The sequence below is a fragment of the Acinonyx jubatus genome, chromosome A2 (genome assembly GCF_027475565.1).
Source record: "Acinonyx jubatus isolate Ajub_Pintada_27869175 chromosome A2, VMU_Ajub_asm_v1.0, whole genome shotgun sequence".
Taxonomy (NCBI): domain Eukaryota; kingdom Metazoa; phylum Chordata; class Mammalia; order Carnivora; family Felidae; genus Acinonyx; species Acinonyx jubatus.
In genome coordinates this window covers 29,971,706-29,992,545 of record NC_069383.1, presented here as the reverse complement: position 1 = coordinate 29,992,545, position 20,840 = coordinate 29,971,706, and the positions used below count along the sequence as shown (strand labels likewise).

Below are 20,840 nucleotides of genomic sequence, written 5' to 3'. Positions count from 1 at the left end.
AATACCTTGTGAGAATAAGCTAGGAGATCACTTTGTAGTGTGTACACACGTTGAATTGTAATGTTCCACGCTTGAAACACACATAATGTTATATATCAATTTTACCTCAATGAAAAGAGAGCACGTGTGTGCATGAGACAGAGAGAAGGAGGGGGGGAAGGGAGGAAAGAAGGGAGGAAGGGTAAAGGGAGGAAGGAAGGAAGGGAAGAAGGGAGGAAGGGAAAAAGAGGAAGGAAGGAAGGAAGGAAGGAAGGAAGGAAGGAAGGAAGGAAGGAAAGAAGGGAGGAAGGGAAAAAGGAAGGAAAGGAAGAAGGGATGAAGGAAGAAGGGAGGAAGGGAAAAAGAGAGGAAGGAAGGAAGGAAGGAAGGAAGGAAGGAAGGAAGGAAGGAAAGAAGGGAGGAAGGGAAAAAGGAAGGAAGGAAAGGATGAAGGGAGGAAGGAAGAAGGGAGGAAGGGAAAAAGAGGAAGGAAGGAAGGAAGGAAGGAAGGAAGGAAGGAAGGAAGGAAAGAAGGGAGGAAGGGAAAAAGGAAGGAAGGAAAGGATGAAGGGAGGAAGGAAGAAGGGAGGAAGGGAAAAAGAGAGGAAGGAAGGAAGGAAGGAAGGAAGGAAGGAAGGAAGGAAGGAAGGAAGGAAGGAAAGAAGGAAGGGAAGAAGGAAGGGAAGAAGGAAAAGCTAAGTGAAAATGAGAGTATTCTAACCTGCCAGTATAGGGGAGAGTTGAAAAGAGATTTCAGAGAGCCAAACTGCTGCTCTCCACTGCACATGTCAGACTAGAGAATGAATTGCTTTGTACATATCATGCCTCTACAATGATACTCACTGCAGTGAGATGCTACCTATTTTTATAAATACATGAACATGTTTTGAAAAAAAATATGTGTATTTGACTCCATTTCTGACGTATCATGAGTCCTTAATAAATGTGAATTGAAATGGAATTTGTCTGTTAATTCTCCTCAAATATTTCCCACTTTTTCACATTAATGGCTTTTTATTCACCTGATATATGGTCTTCTAATACAGTATATTTTTAATGAATCAACAACACACAGGTATGTTTTTAAAGTAAAACTTGCATCCATTTCTTTAAAAACTGGCAGAGCAGTAATAATATCAGTGACAGTGTTAATGCAACAATGAATGTCAATGCCAAAATAAAGATTGAAATGCCATTGGAATTTATATTTATCCCTCAATGCAAGTAGCTACTTCTAGCACAAACAATTTCTGACAACCCAATACCGTGAGAAGGGTAAGCAGTTGCTCCTTTTTATCTATAAAGTTTATTTGGCACAAAAAAAAATCTTATTCTTTAGATTTTATTACTATCTGTCATGTTCATTGCAGCTAATTTCTATCTATCATTTTAATGCAGGATTGTGGTTTGCTGATTCACCCAGAAGAAGCCTGTGGATTACAGCCTATTTCCTCTGACTACATTGAAGCCATTTCACAGCCTGAACTAAAGATCTGTCCATCTGGGGACACAAAAGGTGACTATTACATTGGGTGTCACTTCTCTTAAAAAAATTATTTGATATAGATGAGTGTACGCTTATTTGAACTATCCTTATACAAAAAAAATCAAGGTACTACACAACTTTTTCATTAGTATGAACTGTAACACATGTAATTAATGCATTATTTTAATATGTGAAATATTTCAGTTAATCAAATGCTTTTCTCTTCACCCTCCGCTCTTTGCCTTGTGAATCCATATTCATCTACAGGTATCAGCCAAAAAGTCACTTGTGCCAGAAAGCCTTTCTTCAGCCTCTGATTTGTTTCTTTATTATACATTTTCATAGTACTCCATGCTTTTCTTCCATGAGAGTTTCCACAATTATTTAAACGCTAAGTATGTAATTAATTCTTTGGTGTCAGTCTTCCCAGATTGTGAGCTGCATGAGGACAGGGAATCTGACTTGTTCACACTATCAGTTCACTTAGTACTATAATTTCTACAGAGTACGTAGACTATGTCAGCCAAAGAACTGTCTTAAGGAAACAAGTTTCATTTTCTTTGATTATATAAAAAAAAAATCCTTGAGAATGATCTCTCATGTCTCCCATATATTGAGCATTAATAGAAGCAGGAAAATCATAATGTCAAATTGGAATTACAGTGTTGAATCCTGCCTGATTCTAGAACAGAGCCGGAATGAGACACCTTGGTGCCACTGTCCACTTTCCCTGTTTCTCTCCTTCCCCAGCACTTTTCTTTCAGTGGAGTCTAGTGGGGTCAATCCAAAGGTGGGGACCAAAAATGCCTCCAAAAAGATAAGAGGAACAGGGAGCATCTTCTCTGAGATTCCTGCTTGCCCATCTGGCCTCACGACCCCAAGTCTCCCTTCATCTAAAAAGTCTAAGAAAACTCTCAGGAGCTTTTCTACCCTCACCATGAACTTCACACCACAACCTGAATGGGAAATGAGTTTCACAAATGAGCAGTACAAATCGCAATTTGGCACGCACGGTGAGCAAGCGTGGGCATATCCCTGTTCTTGAACATGTGTTCTAAATAATAAATTACAGTCGCTGCGTAGGGAGGGATTTACCCATTATGACATGTCAGGAGGTATAATTTATGATTCTCACCTAAATGAGATATACACTCTTACATACAAAGGAGACCCCGATGTGTCTAGTTATGGATTTTCTTTATCAGATGACATTTTATGAGAATCATAAAACAACTTAACTTTCTTCCTGCTATTGAACCAAGTCAAAAGTTCATCAACAAAAGTTGAAGATATGGTACTGAGATTCCTCAAGAAGGGGCATCTTTTTCTGTTCATTAAATTTGCTGTAACTTACGCCAGGCCCTGTCATGAAGCTATCTCCATGCCTGGTCCTTAACAGGAGATGCTGCCTTCGAACAGGGACCTTCTGGTAACTTGAGTAGTGAGGCTTCCTTAGAGAAGACCCCAAAATTGACTCCCCAGTCAAGCCCATGTCTCTTAGCCCGACGATACCAGGCCTCGTAATCTGACCCTTCTAGGCCCCCATAATCTGGCCCTTCCTCTCTCCCAGCTCCTCCCAGCCTCTTGGTTTCCCTTCATGCCAATAATGCTGCTGCAGGGTTCCACATTCTTGTCCATGCTGTCCTGTGCTCCTAAAAGTCTTCTCATCTTGGTCCAATTCTCCCGATGCTATGTTTTCCTCTCCAGGAAGCCTCTCCTTACCACCCCACCCCCTGATTAGCTCCCCAGAATACTTTGGGCACATGTCTACCATAGCACTTACTTCATTATGTTTCAAGTGTTTAATTTCTCTTTCTCTAATCAGTAGTTTTCAAAGTGGAATGGTACATCTGAGCAAGCGGAGGGAGTGGCATGGGACAGTCCCCAAGATGAAGCCAGTAAAGCGTAAAATACATACACATTTATTTATGTCTGATCATTCTTATTTTTGTTTTATAACAAACATAGTACATCGATATGGAAGTATAGGTACCTACATTACAGTGCGTGTGTATTAATATAGTAAGGGTGCATTAGCAGTTCGTTTTTAATGATGACTGCCCTAGATTGTCTTTCTCCAGAGCAGAGATTTGTCCCTCATGCATCTTTCAGTGTCTAAGATGATTCAAAAATGATTGCTGAACTAAAACCAAGACCCAAGCCCTCCTCCTTTCCACAGAAGATTGCGAGCAGTCAGGGCACAATCGACCAGGGAAAACTGCCTCACTCTTATGGTCCTAAAGATCTAAAGATTCCAAACAAATAAGTGAGATCGGCAACAGCAGTTTGTGCGAATGGAGTTTTGTTGCCAGAGACGATTTCCTTCCTTGATGGTGGGACTCCCTCCTGCTGAAAGAAGCTGTCACGGTGGGACAACATTGGGAGGAAGTTTATTTAGGAAGTCCAGCCTTAACTTGCATGACCATAGATTAGTTCTGAAATCTTATTTTCACAGCACATTACAGCTATTTAGCAGAACTGGGTCCGTTTTTTCACCTTGCCAACGAAATGATGGTTTACGTGTCTTTTCGATAACGCTAGCTAATATCATTTTGCATGACCTTTGTTCCTATTTTTAAGTTGATTTTAAGCCTTTAGAGAAGAATCTAACTATAAAACACAGCCTAAGAATAAAAGTTCTTGCTTAAGAAAGAAAAAATAACTCTAATCTAAAGAAAGAAGAAATTTATACAATGATTTTGAATGATAATTACCTTAAAGGAAAATAACTCCAAAGGCATTTTACGACATATAAACGAAAATATTTTATCATGTTTTATTTGTAGCAAGGGAATATGACAACTTATACTTTAATACTTCTAGTGTTGAAAATATGATGTGTTTTTTTCTTCTTAAGGGAAAACTGCTTTCTTTTATAACAGTGTAGGGTCAGGATTTAGTGCCATCTATATGATTTTACATCTCAGCATGGCCCTAGGTCACGAAGTTGAGTTTCTTCCCTCCATTATGTCAGCCAATCTGATTCACTTAAATGGCTGGACTCTAACTTGCATTAAATATAAAGCTATAATTATAAACCAAATAACTTCTCCCAAAAGCCCTATTTATTCCTCAGAATGTCATTCCCTAAAACATATGTCATACTCTATTTCAGAAATCACAGCTTTGATTCATTCAATGTTTAAATATATAACATAGAATTCATGTCCCTCTTTTTGACAATTTTAGTTAAGAGCTGGTATCATTTAAAATGTCAAGAAACTCCAGTCTTGCAGATGTTATACAGATGTCTATTTCAAGCAGCATTACTAAATCACAATAAAAAAGGGGGGGGGGCATTTTAAACCAATACAAAAATGCAAAGAGTTATGACTGTATAAATATATAGTAGTATGAAGCATTGGGGCCAAGATTTCAGAGACCCACTCAGGAGTCCTTTTGATGTGCATGAGATTTTATGCCCACAAACTAATTGTGCCCATATTTGGATTTCTGTGAATGCAATTGGCCACTTATTTCTTCAGCTTTAGAAGCAAATGGCCAAAGAAGACCTCAGCTTGTACAAAATTAGCTGTCAGCAAGGTTAGAGCAGGACAAAATGTCTGGGGGAGAGGATGCATGTGCCCTTAAATACGCAAGGATCTGATGAAAACAGAGACCTTCAAAATATTATTAGATATAATCTCATTAGCAGAAACACATTTATGTCCCCGACATACCCACCATCCTATTAGAAAGAAAATTACCCATCTTTTTTTTAAACATAGTCTCCATCAACAGGTGAACCCACTAAATAAATCCAGCTTTTTAAAATAAAGACATGCATTAAAACAACCTGATGTGGGCTTTCCTATAAACAAGTGCTACCAAAGAGACCATTGGGCCATATTTCATTTTCAACTGATGATTTTGTGCTAACCTCGCCTAATACGACAAAAGGATCAGAAAATTGGAGACTTCAAGACTTCAGTTAATGACTGGTCCAACCTGTCATTAACAGCATGACCCCATTTCTATCATTTAATTCTTGTGGCCTCAGTTTACCTCATCTGGCAAAGAGGAGGGTGGACACAAGACCCAAAGCCCATTCCACTCCATTCAAGAGGATGCCCACTGAACACAAATCATCATGAAGATGTGAAGATGTGAAGAAATTGGTTACTGATTACAAACCCTATATTCCAGGGCAAAGTCAGAATTAGAAGCAAGTTATATTCTAAATGAAAACCACAGAAAAATCACAAAACAGAAATGGATGGAGAAACAAGCATTTTTGAGGATAATCTTCACATTGCCATTCAAAAACCAGCACCTCTCCATCTTTTAGTAGCACTGCTCTTCTCTACATTTGGAAACTTTGGAAATGCCTTTTACCGAGCAGACCTTTTTCTCTCCTATATGTAATCTTTTGTAGAAGCCACTTATTTCTTCAGTCCCTGCTGTCAGGGTGGCTTCGTCACCCAAAGTACCACCCATTCCATCTTTCCAAATCTTGTCTATCCAGAAGACGTGAACGCATTTCAAGTGCTCCATGACAATTCTGACTTCTGTGATGCTTTCTTTATTCTGAACTACCATGGCTTACTTGAGGTGGGGGCGGAGGAGTAAAATATATTCACCGATTGCTGGGTATCAGGCACTATGGCAGGTGCCATATGTATTTTCCTCATAAAGAGAATATTAAGTAACTTTTTCAAGCCAAACAGTGGTTCGCAACTGTGGCTGTATATTGGAATCACCTGAAAAGCATTTAAAAAACACCGATGCCTGAGTTCCATACCGGGTGGTTCTGATTAAATTGGTCCAGCATACGATCTGAGCATGGGGATTTTAAAAAGCTTTTTAGGTGACTCTAACATGCAGTGCTGAGGTCCACAGAACTAGCTAGAGGCAGAGCTCAGGTGTGTGTGTCTCTAGAGCCCAGACTCTTTTCATACCACGCAGCTATTTTTACTCAATTATGCCTTTTTTATTATGCTGTAACTATTTCACATGTATAAATTGTAACCCTCTAACCTGACTGTAAATTTTTTGAGGCTTAACATTGTAGTTAAGAGGCTTAAATATGTTAATATATGAAAGTGCTCAGAATATCCCTAACCTCTGGCAGGTGCTATGAAATGTTAACTATTTTTTAAAATTATTATATTTTAACATCAGTAGCACCTAACATCTTGTAGGGTAAATACTTCAATAACGTTTTAGGTTAAAATCCTCCTAGAGAGTACTATTTTCTTTCATCTCCCCCAGTTCTCTCTTAATATACCCACACTTCTTTTTTTCTTTTCTGTGATCAACTAGGAGGCCATAAGCTAAACCTCCTCTCATATTTTATCATTTCTAACTATTTCCAAAAACACTCACATGATTCTGACATCCTTGAAGTCATGCAATGGAAGCACACCATACTCATCGCTCAAAAGTAGAGATTCTTCCCTCTAATGCCACACCAGATACTTTTGTTAGCAGAACCACAAATCAAAGCCAGAATGGACAAAGTTGTTAATTTTTTTTCTTTCTAACTCAAAAAGTAGCTGGGAATATTTGGCTCCTCAATGTTTTGAAGAGAAACATCTAGTGGTAACATAAGCAAGACCTTTAGGGTAGAGCATGTGATTGTTGGAGACGTCAGGGCGTTCTCCACAAAGGATATAAATAACCACTCTGTATTCAATGTTCTAGTTCAAACTCCATTTCTGAAAAGATGAAGAAGGAAAAAACAAAAATAAAAAATCCCTTCTTGATTTTTTTTTCTGATTATGAACATCTCTACTCACACTAAAAGCTGAAGCGTTTTGGATACATATTACTTTATCACTAAAATAGAAAAGATCGCAAATGCATTGAGAATATTCATTTATCTTATAAACATTTACTAAAGCTTATGACCTACTCTGTGCCTGAAGTCAGCTAGTAACAAAGATAAATACGATATTGTAATTGTGCTAGATATGTTAAGCACATTATCCCATTCAGTCCTCCCATCAACCGTGTGAGAACAGTACATACCTCATCTAAGGGCTGGAGAAATGAAGGCCACAGAGCTAGAAAGATCTGAAGAGATTCACACCAAAAAGGTCACCGATCAAATTAAGAGCAATAACTAGTCTTCGAAATAACAAATTAGCAGTATATTGAAGTAATTCTCTTATATCTTGACTCTCTTGAAGGCAGGGGATAGATCTATTATTGGATTGTTAAGCTAAGCATGTCTCACGCTAATAAAGATTAGTGGTCAATTACCTCGATATCAGTGGCTTCCCATCTACTTTGGTTCTATTAAGTGCCTAGTGTACGCTTTAAAAACAAGTAATAATTGAGTAGTACCCAATCACTTAGTTTTTTGTAAGGAGGCAGTTTCACAGAGCAGGACCCGTACTTGACTTCAGCATGGACTGTGTTCTTTCAGAATATTTTTACCTGTTGCAATTCTGTTTGGTTGTCAGGGGGGCATGCGTCGCTCCACAGATGTACACAAGAGTGGTCTTCTCACTGTAATATTTATAATACTGTGCCATAACTGAATTCTAAAGTAACTTGCAAGCTGTAATTTCACTAGTAGAATGTGAACAAAGGTCCTGCTGTCTATTCCAGGCCAATGGATCGTGCCTTGCCTTAGCTGTTCAGACAACAGGACCTGTGACTGGAGAGAGATAACGTGGCAGCCTCAGAACTGCCAGTACAGCGTTCTAACTAAGCCTCAACTCCAGCGGTGCCTGGGGGGAAGGAAGGTAAGTTCCGGATCCGGCAGGGGAAGCCTTTAATTTCTGCCACCTGCATCACCAAAAGCCACGCTGTTGTATTTAGTAGACCAATTCCTGCTCTCTTACTCTGCAGAGGATAACTAATGCAATGCAGTCTGGCTTTTTGAATCATGGGCAAATGTTAGAATAGAAGAGCCTTAACAATTCTTGCTCAATTATTTCCAAATACGTCTACTTGACAGATGGAGGATATTAAAGTCATGTCCTGTGCTGACCCAATTCCATGCTGGTTTTTCTCAGCACAAATTGGTGAGCACTTGCCACGTCAACTGACAGATGGCGGTTCAGAGCAGCTGGCCTGGTCAAACTGCAGCTCTAGCGAGGCACTGCGGTGACAGCCGACGTCTGCAGCTCGCTTGCACAAGCCATGAAATGTTCTTGCATGTAAGACTCACTTCTGCTAGAGCTTCCTGGGTGCATGAGACACTAACCTTCCTGATCTTCTTTCACATTCCCGGGCAGGTCTCAAACGGACCTCACTAGGCTGCCTTTGCTTTAGTGAGGCTTCTAAGCTGATTTGTTGGACACGCAGTGTCTTCTTACTAGGCGCACTCTGAGTAGGTAGATTCCGGCAGAGCCCTTGGACGTGCGAACCAGGCACATAGACTGAGATGCTTGGTTAACATGAAGTAAGTAATTCTTACCCAGATTTTCAAAGTTCTTTCCTTACAAACTGTTTGTAAGCTCTCACAGATGGGCCACACGGAGTTCCAAAATTGATTTTTTTTAAGTTCTATTAATGCAAAAGGAAATGAGCACTGGAATGAATGTATGCCAGCTTTTCAGATTAGGCCTATGGTTAGATTTTCTACTAGCAAATAATTTAAAAAGAATGACAGGGGGTGAGGGGCAGGGCAGGAGGATGGACATTTCTTCATGGTGATTCCAATACAACTGCACCAATTTTCATGACTGAGAGTATCTCTAAATATAAAAGCATCAGTATTACTTACTTTTAAAAAGGAAAGCAAGGGGGAGGGGCACCTGGGTGGCTCAGTTGATTAAGCATCCAACTTTGGCTCGAGTCATGATCTCACAGTTAATGGGTTCAAGACCTGCGTCAGGCTCTCTGCTGACAGCTCAGAGCCTGGAGCCTGCTTCGGATTGTGTCTCCCTCTCTCTCTGCCCATCCCCTGCTTGCAGTTCATCTCTCTCTGTCTCTCAAAAATAAATAAACGTTAAAAAAAATCTAAAATGAAAGAGGCGCACCTGGGTGGCTCAGTCAATTAAGCCACTGATTTCAGCTCCGGTCATGATCTCAAGGTTTGTGAGTTCGAGACCCATGTCGGGCTCTGTGCTGACAGCTCGGAACCTGAAGCCTGCTTCAGATTCTGTTTCCCTCTCTCTCTGCCCCTCTCCTGCTCATGCTGTGTCTCTCTCTCTCAAAAATAAATAAACATTTAAAAAGTTTTTTAAAAAATAAAAAAGAAAGAGAAGAAACCAAACATTTAGACTTTTATTAACTGTCACTTAATATTCTTATTAACAGAGAATTGATTGTGTGCAAGGAACTAGGTGTGCTGCTAACTTTCATACCTTATGTCTGACCAAACTGTAAGCTTCATGAGGATAGGGAACATGTTTGAATCACTGCTTAGCACAACTTTTTGATACGTAATAGTCACTTAACAGATATTTGTAGAGTAAACAAATAAATTAAAATCTTACTTATTTCTCATCACAAATCTGTGAGGTAGATATTGTATCTGTTTTCTACTTAAGAAATTTAAAGCTCAGAGAGATTGAGTAATTCTCCCATGATCACACATGTATGTGTGGCTACTACTCTGACATTTTTAACCACCAACTTGGATAACCCAACATCCACATCTTAGAAATGCAGGACTGGAAGCAATGAAAATAGTTGTTGCTATAACAGTCAGACTTCTCTAAACTCTTCCAGGATACTGTTCCGACCTCAGAATTTAGAGCATTCGGGAAAATTCCAAGATGTCACAGTCTATTAACCTGAAAGGCAGTAGATGTTCATTTAAGTTCATAACTAAATTCCATGGCTTTTGACATGACACATATTATTTCCTGGGCTCATTTTATTCCTCTGTAAAATAAAAGAAGCCTATATGATCTAATCCTATGCTGTAGATTAATCAGCTTTGTAGGAAGCTAAAAGCCCTTTTCCTTCTCTGTGTTAAAATATCATAGACTGGGGTCATTCCCCATAGTTCTGTAGGCCGAGATCTCTGAGATCTGGAGACCAGCAGGGTTGGGTTCTGGTGAGAGTTCCTTCCCAGCTTCCATTGGCTGCCTTTCTGTTGTTCTCACAGGGCAGAGAGCTCTGGTTTCCTCTCCTTCTAAGGACACTAATCCCATCATGGAGGCCCCACCCTCATGACCTCATCTAAACCTAATTACCTTCCAAATGTTCCACCTTCTAGTACTATCACTCGAGGGGGTAGGGTTTCAACACATAAATAAACCCAGGGTGGGGGGACACGGGGAAGGGACACAAATGATATGGTCTTTGCTAATTTCAAGGTAGATTATTAGCAACTCTACAAAGTAATGATAAGAAAAAAGGAAGATCCCTCTTTCTGTCTGTTAGGTAGGGAGACAGAATGTTGCAAACACTAAAAATAACCCCGAAATGCAGATAAGGTGCTCCTGGCAGAGACCAGCTAGCTGGCTGCTTGGAGGGGGGGGGGGGGGGGGCTTCTCTTAGAGATTCTCTTAGTCCAGAGGTGCTATTTGGACCTTCGTGCTCAGAACTCCAATTTGTTAGCATGCTGGCAGTGATTCTACAGAGTCTGATTTGTTTACCAGGATGCTAAAGTTTTCTATACACAACAGGGAAGCATTGTACATTTTTAGCAGAGGAATGACACAGCCAGAATTAGAAAAATCTTTCTGCAGCAGTATGGAGACTGCCTACGGCGGGGAGGAAGTGGGTGCTAGGGAAGCAGAGGCTGTTTCGTGGAAAAATTCCATCATGCAACATTGAAGAGTCAAAGAAAGTATAGATTCTAAGTATAGATTTCTAAAGAAGTACAGATTCAAAGTTAGTATATATTCAATAGTATATGTATACAATAATGCCACTAATATAAAAACTTAATACATACATACAAGCATGCCTACACATACAGAAAAATTTTGGAAGTAACACAGTTAAGAATGATTACATAGGAGGGCACCTGAGTGGCTCATTTGGTTGAGCATCCAATTCTTGATTTCGGTTCAGGTCATGGTTCTTTTGTGAGATTGAGCCCTGTGAAAGGCTCAGCATTGAGCACAGAACATCTGGATCTCTGTCCCTCTCCCCAGCTCTGTCTCTCTCAAAAACGACAACAACAACAACAATAAAACAAATGATCACATAAGTGAAAGGGATTGGGAGAAGGGTAGGGTGGTGATGGGACCAGCGACATATTTTGCGAGGCCCAGGTCAAAATGAAATTGCAGTAGCCTGTGTTCAAAATTATTAAGATTCCCAAGAAGGCAACCACAAAGCAATAGCGCGAGCACTGGGCCCTCCTGCTACACGGACTCTGTGCAACGCCCAAGGTCACATGCCCATGATGCCACCTCAGGTAGCAGAACATGTTTGGCGAAGGATGAAGAAAGAGATCTTTTAAAATATCTGTGTGATTTTCATTTTTTTTGCAATGGGTGCATATTTTTAAATCTAAAAATCTGTGTTTTAAAATTTAAATCAGAACTAAGGCAGAGGCAGTGGAAATGCAAAGGAAAGAGACCCTGAGGAAGAAATCTTATATATAACAATCATGGACCTGGTAATATAGACAGGTGCATGCTCACATACACCACACAGCACAGAGAAAATTGCATGAACACTCACAACTATGGCTATCAAATAGCACTTATTTTAAGAAGACTCTATTTATGCATAGAAATGCATTAGCAAAAAGCTTTCCCAGTACATTGATTTCTCATTCTCCATGAGAGAAATATAAATACACAAAGTATCCTGAAACTCTTTCATTACTAAACTAAGACAATTCTCATCCTACCCAGAATTTTTCATAATCATTATTCTATTCCAAAGACAAATACATGTCTTGGCATACCATTTACAAAAACAGAAAAACAAGTCACATAAATATTTTGTTTTTTGAACACCTTATAAACTGACATTGGGGGGGGCTCACTTTCTACTATGTCAGTCATTCAACAGACGCATATTATTGGAGCGACATTGTACAGAAATTCACTTCATAAGGATAGCAGGGTCACGGACTGGTAGGAACTTCAGACCTACAATCAGGAAGCCTGCACTAACTATAGTTCTGATCCCATCAGACAAAGTGATTTTTTATTCAGCAACACCATCAGATCAACTCTGCTGCCCCACATCAGAAACCTTGTAGTATCTGTTATCCCTAACATGGTACCAGAGTAGAAGTTAGCCACCTGATTGCTTAAAGTGAAGCTCACAATACTTTTTATAACTTTTGTGATGCTCCACTGTTCATTCACTAGCCTAGCTTTGTTAACAATCTGTTCTAGGGGCATACAAACATGATCCTCCAGGGAGCTAAATTTCCAGTACAAGGAGACACATGAGAGAAGCAATTGTTTCCTCATAGTGTGATAACTGTACAGGTAGAAAGAAGCTCAGAGGCTGGCACCTGACCTGTACTTGAGGTTCTGGAAAAGTTGGTAAAAGAGAAAGTGCCTACAGAGGGCGGTGGTGGTAGTTACAGGCAATCTACCAAACACGTTACTTTGAAATGGTTTAAATGAACTGGGAAAAAAAAAAAACAAAAAACAAAGGATCTTCCTTTCTTTCCCCTGAAAGAATCTGCAGGGAGGGGCGCCTGGGTGGTTCAGTCAGTTAAGCATCCGACTCTCTGTTTCAGCTCAGGTTATGATCTCACAGTTTCGTGAGTTTGAGCCCCACATAGGGCTCTGTGCTAAAGCGTGGAGCCTGCTTGAGATTCTCTCTCTATCTCTCTCTCTCTCTGCCCCTCCCCCACTCAGGCTGTCTCTGTCTCAAAATAAATAAACAAACTTCAAAACATTAAAGAAAAAAAAGAAGGAATCTGCCAGGAGAGTCCTATCACTCGAGCCTAGGTCCTTTGATTCTCTCAGATTGGAGAGAAACAGAGGAGGGGCAGGAACCAATCAGGAGTGCAAGAGAGGAGTCCAAGTTTCTCATTTTTTAGTGCATTGCAATTTATGCTTCTTGGATTATGTAAAAGTGGGGACATATCTAAACATGTAAATTCTAACAGTAGAGTAGCCTTACTAACGTGAAGACTGTCAATTAATTTGTAACTCAGACTTTTTACAGTGAGAAGCTGAGTTTCACTGTTGCCATGAGCAGGTAGTGCAAATGTTGTGCTACAATAAAACAGAACTTCAAATCCAAATTGAGGCAGACTTCAGCTTTTGGAGATGCATTAAATGGAAAAATCTTTCTCCAAGAATCAGATTTAAATGCCATAGAATTTGACTGAGCTCGTGAGAAGCATTGGCAAATTCGGCCTCCTAGCATTCTGCTTTCCTTAGAATCTCTAAGTGGTCATTTCCCTCAACTGAATTTCCTTATGTTGTTATTACGACCTTTTACATCTTTTTACTACTATTTTACACTGATGAATGCAAGGCTGTACTAGGAAATACATGCCCACCTGTGGGGAAGGGACAAGACACAAATCAGTTGAGACTTAAAAAGGAGTTCAAGTTTCCAGTAACTTTGACCAGGAACCCCACTGTGCTTAGTGGCACGTGAGCAGGACTGTACTTTCTATAGTCCATCATTTGCCTTCACTACAGTGTTGTAAACAGGAGGCTGATGTCTGGAGAAAAGATGGAAAAAGGTTTCTCCTCGAAGCATTTGTACCCCATTTCTAGGTCATACTTGCTTGTGTATGGAGGGCAAGTAAATGTGGGACTCCTTTTAGACCCTAAACTTATCCAAATATAAGTTATTTCATGTATAGGTTTTTGCATATGTGTTATGTATAGGTTTTGTGTTGTATAACTGTGTTGGGTCAAAGCAAAATCAATTGAAAAATATCAGCTATGTGTTCAGTTATACTCTCACACATTTACCTAAATAGATACCCACCTCTTACTTAATAAGCTCTGAATGGAACATTCATATACAAATTTATCAGAGCATAACTCTGTAATCACAGTGTGAAATTTATAGGAAATAGCTTGGAAATATGATAATCAACTTACAATTGAAAAAACTTAGGAGCCGGACCAAACTGAATTAAACATGCCCTTATTTTGTTTGTCAGTTGAAAACGTAGCTCAGAATTTAAAACAGTAATAAAGTATCTGAGAGAAGAGTGCAATTAAAAAAGGGAAATACAAAAAGGTGGTATTTACTGAAAGTACTTAAATTCAGCTGTTAAAACAGGAAACGTAACTTACATCTTTAAGTAATATTTGCAAGTTAAGTAGTGTCTTGGACTTAAAGGTGTTTAAATTTTTGAAGTGTGGCTATAATAATATGTTCTGACTAATATGTGAGTTCCATTATAGTTACACAATTCTTGTTGCTTGTCAGTTTCAATATAAAGGAAGGATAAAAGGGAAGGAAATCACCTCACTCTCACCAGGAAAGGATGGCTTATCCATAATGCCCATAATCCAGATTGAACAGCAATGTAGATAAATAATTTTGTTCTGAGCAGCTACACCTACATGTAGGTGATATTGCTTAGCTGTTTATCCCCCCCCCCTTTTTTTTGGCCAAATTTCATGTATTTGAGGGTGATTTGCCTAAATGGCAATTTGCATTTGTTCTTGACCCCAAAGAACAATTTGGTTGGTTATCTACAGCCAATTTAATCAAAATGCATCATTGGAAAACATTTGTAACCATATTATATTTCACAGAGAGTTGCTTTGCTGAGCTAGATTTTCATCATGCCCTAAATATCATTAGCCATCTGATCAGTCTTAGCTTCATATTAGGACTGGATGACCCCTTGTTTTGTTTAGAAATGAATACCTCTGGGAGCAGTGGTGCTCAATCACACGTCTCATCAGAATTGCTGTGGAGCTTTCTAAATAGATGGGCTATGGTTGGCCCTGGACTATATGTAATGAGTAAAATGCCCCTTCACCTCATTGTCATTTCCTTAATTACCAATGAGAGAGCACTCCAGTAAGCAGGCATTGCCTAGATTAATGGGCAAGTAGCTTCTATTGCATTCCTATATAACTTCCCCTCCTGGAAGGTTTCAGTTAGGTCCTATTAGCTGGGTTGAGTCCTGTCTCGGCATCTACATGCATTCTGTTGGTCCTGAAGAAATATCCCTATTTCTGTGAATATCGAAGATAAAGTCTATGCAGGAGGAAAGAGGAAAGGAGGGAAATTATTTAAATCAAGAGTTTTTTTCCTTGTCTATTGATTCTCCATATATCCAAATTCTTTTTGGCCTCAACAGATCAGGAGACTCTGAAAAGCTAACAAGTTCCAGACATTCTACTGCCTTTATATTGACTCAACCCAGATAGCCAGATACTCTTCTTTCCATTTCTTTATAACTTGGCTTGCTAACTATGCCCTTGCTACTTTTGATGACTCTGCAGAAAGGAAGCAATGGAATGTATAATATCTGTATGCTTAAGTGTCACCATTGTTAGTTCCCTTCATTCACGATGAGTGGAATGAAAACCATTTTATTTTACGTTTCAGTCTAAAATTCCCAAGTTCTAGTTGCATTTTCAGTAATACTAATACTGATACTGATATTGATACTGATACTGATACTAATGATACTTCTTGCTATTATTTGTCTCAGGGAACCGATTTTCTTAGAAGTCTTTCTATGCATCATGTGGATTATAAATTTAGCTTTTCATATGTTTCATACTTTTGCTAATTCACATGTTGAAAAATTTGAATTTAGGTTTTAGGTTTTTTCCCCAGGAAGACGGTATGTAGGAGAAAGTGGTAGCTACGTGTTGATAAAACTCATTCCCTCCTCTTCCTGGCAAATGTAGCTTGACTACATTTCTCAGTCTCCCTTGAAATTAGGTGCTGCCATAGGACTGAGTTCTAACCAATGGAATGTGTGAGCAGCAGTGATGTGCCCAGCTGCCATGGGGGGCCCATAGACAACCTGGCAGCTCTTTACTCCTCCTTTCAGCTGGATATGGATGCCCACAAAGGTCTTTGAAGCCATAATTGAAGCAGGCACAGTCTAAACATCCTGGGACCCTGCCCCACCCCACACATACACCTGCCTCAAACCACCTGAACTGTTTTCCTGAGGGAGAAATAAACTTCATTTGTGTTCAGGCAATTATACCTCTCAGGGCTCTATTTGTTATAGCACATAGCCCGTCCCACCTAATATAAGGACTAGATAATAAAGAAATGAAGATGACTTAAAAAAAAAAAAAAGTCCCAGGCTTTAACAGAGCCTAGGAACATGATGTGCTTCTAGGTCTCCTGGTCCATGGTGGTATGAAAAAGAGTGGGAAGATGCCAGCCCCTGTAAACTTTTCAGTGACACACTTCCTGCTGAGTCTTGGGAATAGAAAAGTTACAAAAGTCCTCTGAACACGTCTTTGTCGCCCACTGATGCACTGAGGTCCAGCCTCTCAGCACACATCCAGGCACAGATGCTTCTGCTCCTCTCCAGAGCCCACCTTGATGGAGGCAGGCTCTCCTCTTGCACTGCAGAACCCAAAAAGAGATGCTGCTTGGGAAAATGCCATTCAATCTTGGAATAAGATTGCTACTGGAATCTGAAATATGATTCACGTGATTCCTGTGTTGGGTTTATTGAACCAATGCTTAAGCCATTGTTCCACAAAAAGTTTAAGCTGGTTGTTTTTATGGGAATTTTCAAAATGTTTTTAAGATGAAAATGCACTTACTGTTATTGCTGCCACTGTTGCTGCCTTTGTGTTGTTTCATTATTGTCATAAAAAGTCAATATATGTTCATTTTAGATAACAGAATACACTGTCATATCTCCCTTTGCAAACTAACCACTGTTAACTTTCCAGGACCTCTGCTACACATCCACATGCTTTTTACCAAAAAAATTGCAATCATTATTTATATTGTGATTGTAGTTAGCTTTTTATAAAAGTTAACTGAAATCTTCCCCATTACAATGTATCCATATTACGATATCATTGTTAAAAGAGGAAAAAAATTTAAGTGTATGATTATACTTTAATATAAGCAATCTGGCAGACATTTATACTGCTTCCAGTTTATTTTTCTTTTAAAATATATTTTAATAGACATCCTTAAATATTTCCTAGAAGTGGAATTCCTTAAAAATTGCCAACTTATACACACAACAGCGGTTTCCAATCATCCATTTAACACATGAGAACCGACTTTTATGCCAGGCACTCTTCTGAAGCTTGGGATTCAACAGTTGAAAGGAAAGAAGATAAAAACTCTCCCTCGTGATCCTTACATAGTCTGAAGGAGAGGGTTCATTTCCCTGAGGTCATAAGATTGTTGGTGCTTTTAAAATCTTTGCTAAATTGGTAGGGGAAAAATTAGCTATTTTGATGTTTTATTGCCGACATGGATTATTTTTATAATTGCTTACTGGTTATTTGTACTTAATGATCACATTTATTTTCTTCGATTGCCTATGCCAATCAATACCTGTGCATGCTAGTGTGAGGCAATAATATTCATGGGACAGAAGAGTTATTTGAAAATTGTACGACCTGTTATGAATATCTGTTTTGATGATTTAGCCCTTTTAAAGTTGACCTTTAAAACAAATAATCTACAAATTTTATTTTTAAAAATTCTTGAATTGGATGATATAACAGATATAAAGATTGGGGGCACCTGGGTGGCTCAGTCGGTTAAGCATCTGACTCTTGATTTCAGCTTAGGTCATGATCTCATAGTTTGTGAGATCAAGACTCACATTGGGCTCACGTGCTGGAGCCTGCTTGTAATTCTCTCTCTCTTCTCTCCCTGCCCCTTCCCCTGCCAGCATACGTACACTTGTGCTTTCTCTCTCTCAAAAATAAATATTTAAACAATAAAATATCTAACACTTAAATAAAATATATTTATAAAATAAAACATTTAAAAAAATAAAATAAAACATATAAAGATTGAATATTAGCCATGTAACTGAAGAAAAACCACTCCATTTCCTGATGTTATTTTTAAATTGTGTATGTATACTTAAAAGAGCTGACCTTTTGAAGTTAGAAATCTTTTAGGTAGGAATACCAATCAACGTTTTACAAAAACTGCTTCCCCTACAGCACAGGCAATCTTAAAATCACAACTGTATTTTCATTTTCATTACAATTTAATCATTTGAATTTGTCATGAATAGAAAGGCAATGGGAGAAAATAATTCTCTAGAAAATATTCTTCCCAGAGTAGTGTCCATTAGACTTGAAAAATGCTGTGTAGGTATTTGCAGTTCATTTTTTGGTAATGTTCATTTATTTATTTTTGAGAGAGACAGAGAGAGAGAGAAAGCCGGGGAAGGGCAGAGAGAGAGGGAGACAGAATCCCAAGCAGGCTCCACACTGTCAGCTCAGAGCCCAACATGGAGCTCAAACTCAGGAACTGTGAGATCATGACCTGAGCTGAAACCATGAATCAAACGTTTAACCGACTGAGCCACCCAAGTGCCCCTAGATATTTGCAACTTAGAACTTGTTTTGCAGAGGATGGTGGTGAGGCTTCCTCCCCCCCATCCATGCACCTTTTGTTGGTCACTACGAAGGGATGGAGATGTGAGGGACTCGAGTTTCACCAGCAACCCTCTGCGTCCTGCTGGGGGACCTATAGCAAGGTTAGTAGGGCAAGAGAGAGACTGCTGTGATTTAGACATTCCCCATCTTCTCTGACATTTTCTCTAAACAAGTTAATGAATTTACAGGGGCTAGCAGTGCACTGCAAGTCACACTAAATACATTCAAAAGTGCTCCGTGCCCTTCCTATGCCTTAATGCTAGCTCACTTTGTATGCTTTCTGTGTGCCAGGAACAAGACAGGTATTAAAATCTCATTGAGGTCCTCAAAAGTGGTGCTATTATTTTCCCCATTTTACTCATAAAAGAATGAACCTTTGGAGGGATCATATAATTTGTCTAAAATTGCCTAGTTAATAAATAACCATACCTAAGAATTTTGACCCTTAACTCTTTTTGCCTCTAACATTTTTGATGGGCTCTATCTTTGTATAATCCCACAGAAAAGACCAACTATCTAGAGATGTGCTTCTCTGAATAGCGTGCAGCTACTTTGATTTTCCTAAACCTCTATATCTCTCTCTGTAACCCACAATACAGACACCCAGTGACCTTACTGGCTGCCTGGAGATCCATAGGAGGGATTGCAACTTCATATTATAATGAAAAGAAACTTTCGGGAAAACTTGTAGTGGCAATTTAGTTTAAAAGCTGATCTTGGGGTGCTGGGGTGGCTCAGTTGTTTAAATACCCGACTCTTGATTTCAGTTCAGGTCATGATCTGGTTCATAGGATTAAGTCCCAGGTTGGGCTCTGCACTGGCGGAGAGGAGGCTGCTGGGGATTCTCTCTCTCCTTCTCTCTGCCCCTCCCCTGCTCACGCAGGCACTCTCTCTTCCTCTCTCTCTCTCAAAATAAATTTTAAAACTTTTTTTAAAAAGCTGATATTAAAGGCCTTTTACTGGTATTAAGAGCTGAAATGTGCTCCCACCCAACCAAATTCATATGTTGAAGTCCTAATTCCCAATACCTCAGAATATGACTGTGTTTGAAAGTAGGGCCTTTAAAGAGGCAATGAAGGTAAAATAAGGTCTTATGGGTGGGCCTTCATCCAATGTGAGTGGTGTCCTCACAAGAAGAGGAGATTAGGGGCGCCTGGGTCGCTCAGTCGGTTAAGCATCCAACTTCAGCTCAGGTCATGATCTCGCAGTCCATGAGTTCGAGCCCCGCGTCGGGCTCTGTGCTGACTGCTCAGAGCCTGGAGCCTGTTTCGGATTCTGTGTCTCCCTCTCTCTCTGACCCTCCCCCATTCATGCTCTGTCTCTCTCTGTCTCAAAAATAAATAAACGTTAAAAAAAAAAGAGAGAGAGAAGATTAGGACACAGACACAGAGAGGAAAGACCATGTGAAGACACAGAGAGTAGATGGCCATCTACAAGGCAAGGAGAAAGGCCCTCGGAAGAAATCAACCATACAAATACCTTGATCTTGGACTTCTAGCCTCCAGAATCATGAGAAAATGGGGGTTATAGCTCAGTGGAAGAGCATTTGACTGCAGAATCATGAGAAAATGGATTTCTGTTGCATAAACCACCGAGCCTGTGGTACTCTGTTATGGGGGCTCCAGCAAACTAATACAGATGGAGTTGGAAAATTACTAGTACTGTGTCTGAAATTAAGAGCCTTCCTGATTATTCACAATTCCCCTTTTAAAAATCAGAAATCTGGACCAGAAATACAAATAGTTACAGGTCAAAGTAAGAATTTCAAATGATTTCACAAGTTATTTAATCATACTGGAATTTTATTGCCCCAAATAGAACTTGACCAAGAGGATCGGTGAATGGGGCCTTGGCATCTTATGTTATTCAGTTCAACTTGATGATGCTTATGGTGTTTGATCTGAGGGCAAATCAGAGATGTTCTGGCATTTCTTCACACAGCTAATTGAGTACATTTACCATGGAAAGGACAAACTTTTGCAGATTCTCACCTAATTTGTTGT

The 20,840-nt window shown here is 39.5% G+C and overlaps 1 protein-coding gene across 4 annotated transcripts in view; it reads left to right on the top strand.

Moving 5' to 3' along the window:
- Positions 1-20,840, top strand: part of CPED1 (cadherin like and PC-esterase domain containing 1) — a 267,418-nt gene that overhangs the window by 221,244 nt on the left and 25,334 nt on the right. For all 4 annotated transcript variants that reach the window (XM_015067315.3, XM_015067313.3, XM_015067314.3 and 1 more), the window contains 2 exons: positions 1,378-1,495; positions 8,021-8,157. In XM_015067315.3, the coding sequence (XP_014922801.1) occupies positions 1,378-1,495; positions 8,021-8,157 (255 nt within the window). The remainder of the gene's footprint in view (positions 1-1,377; positions 1,496-8,020; positions 8,158-20,840) is intronic.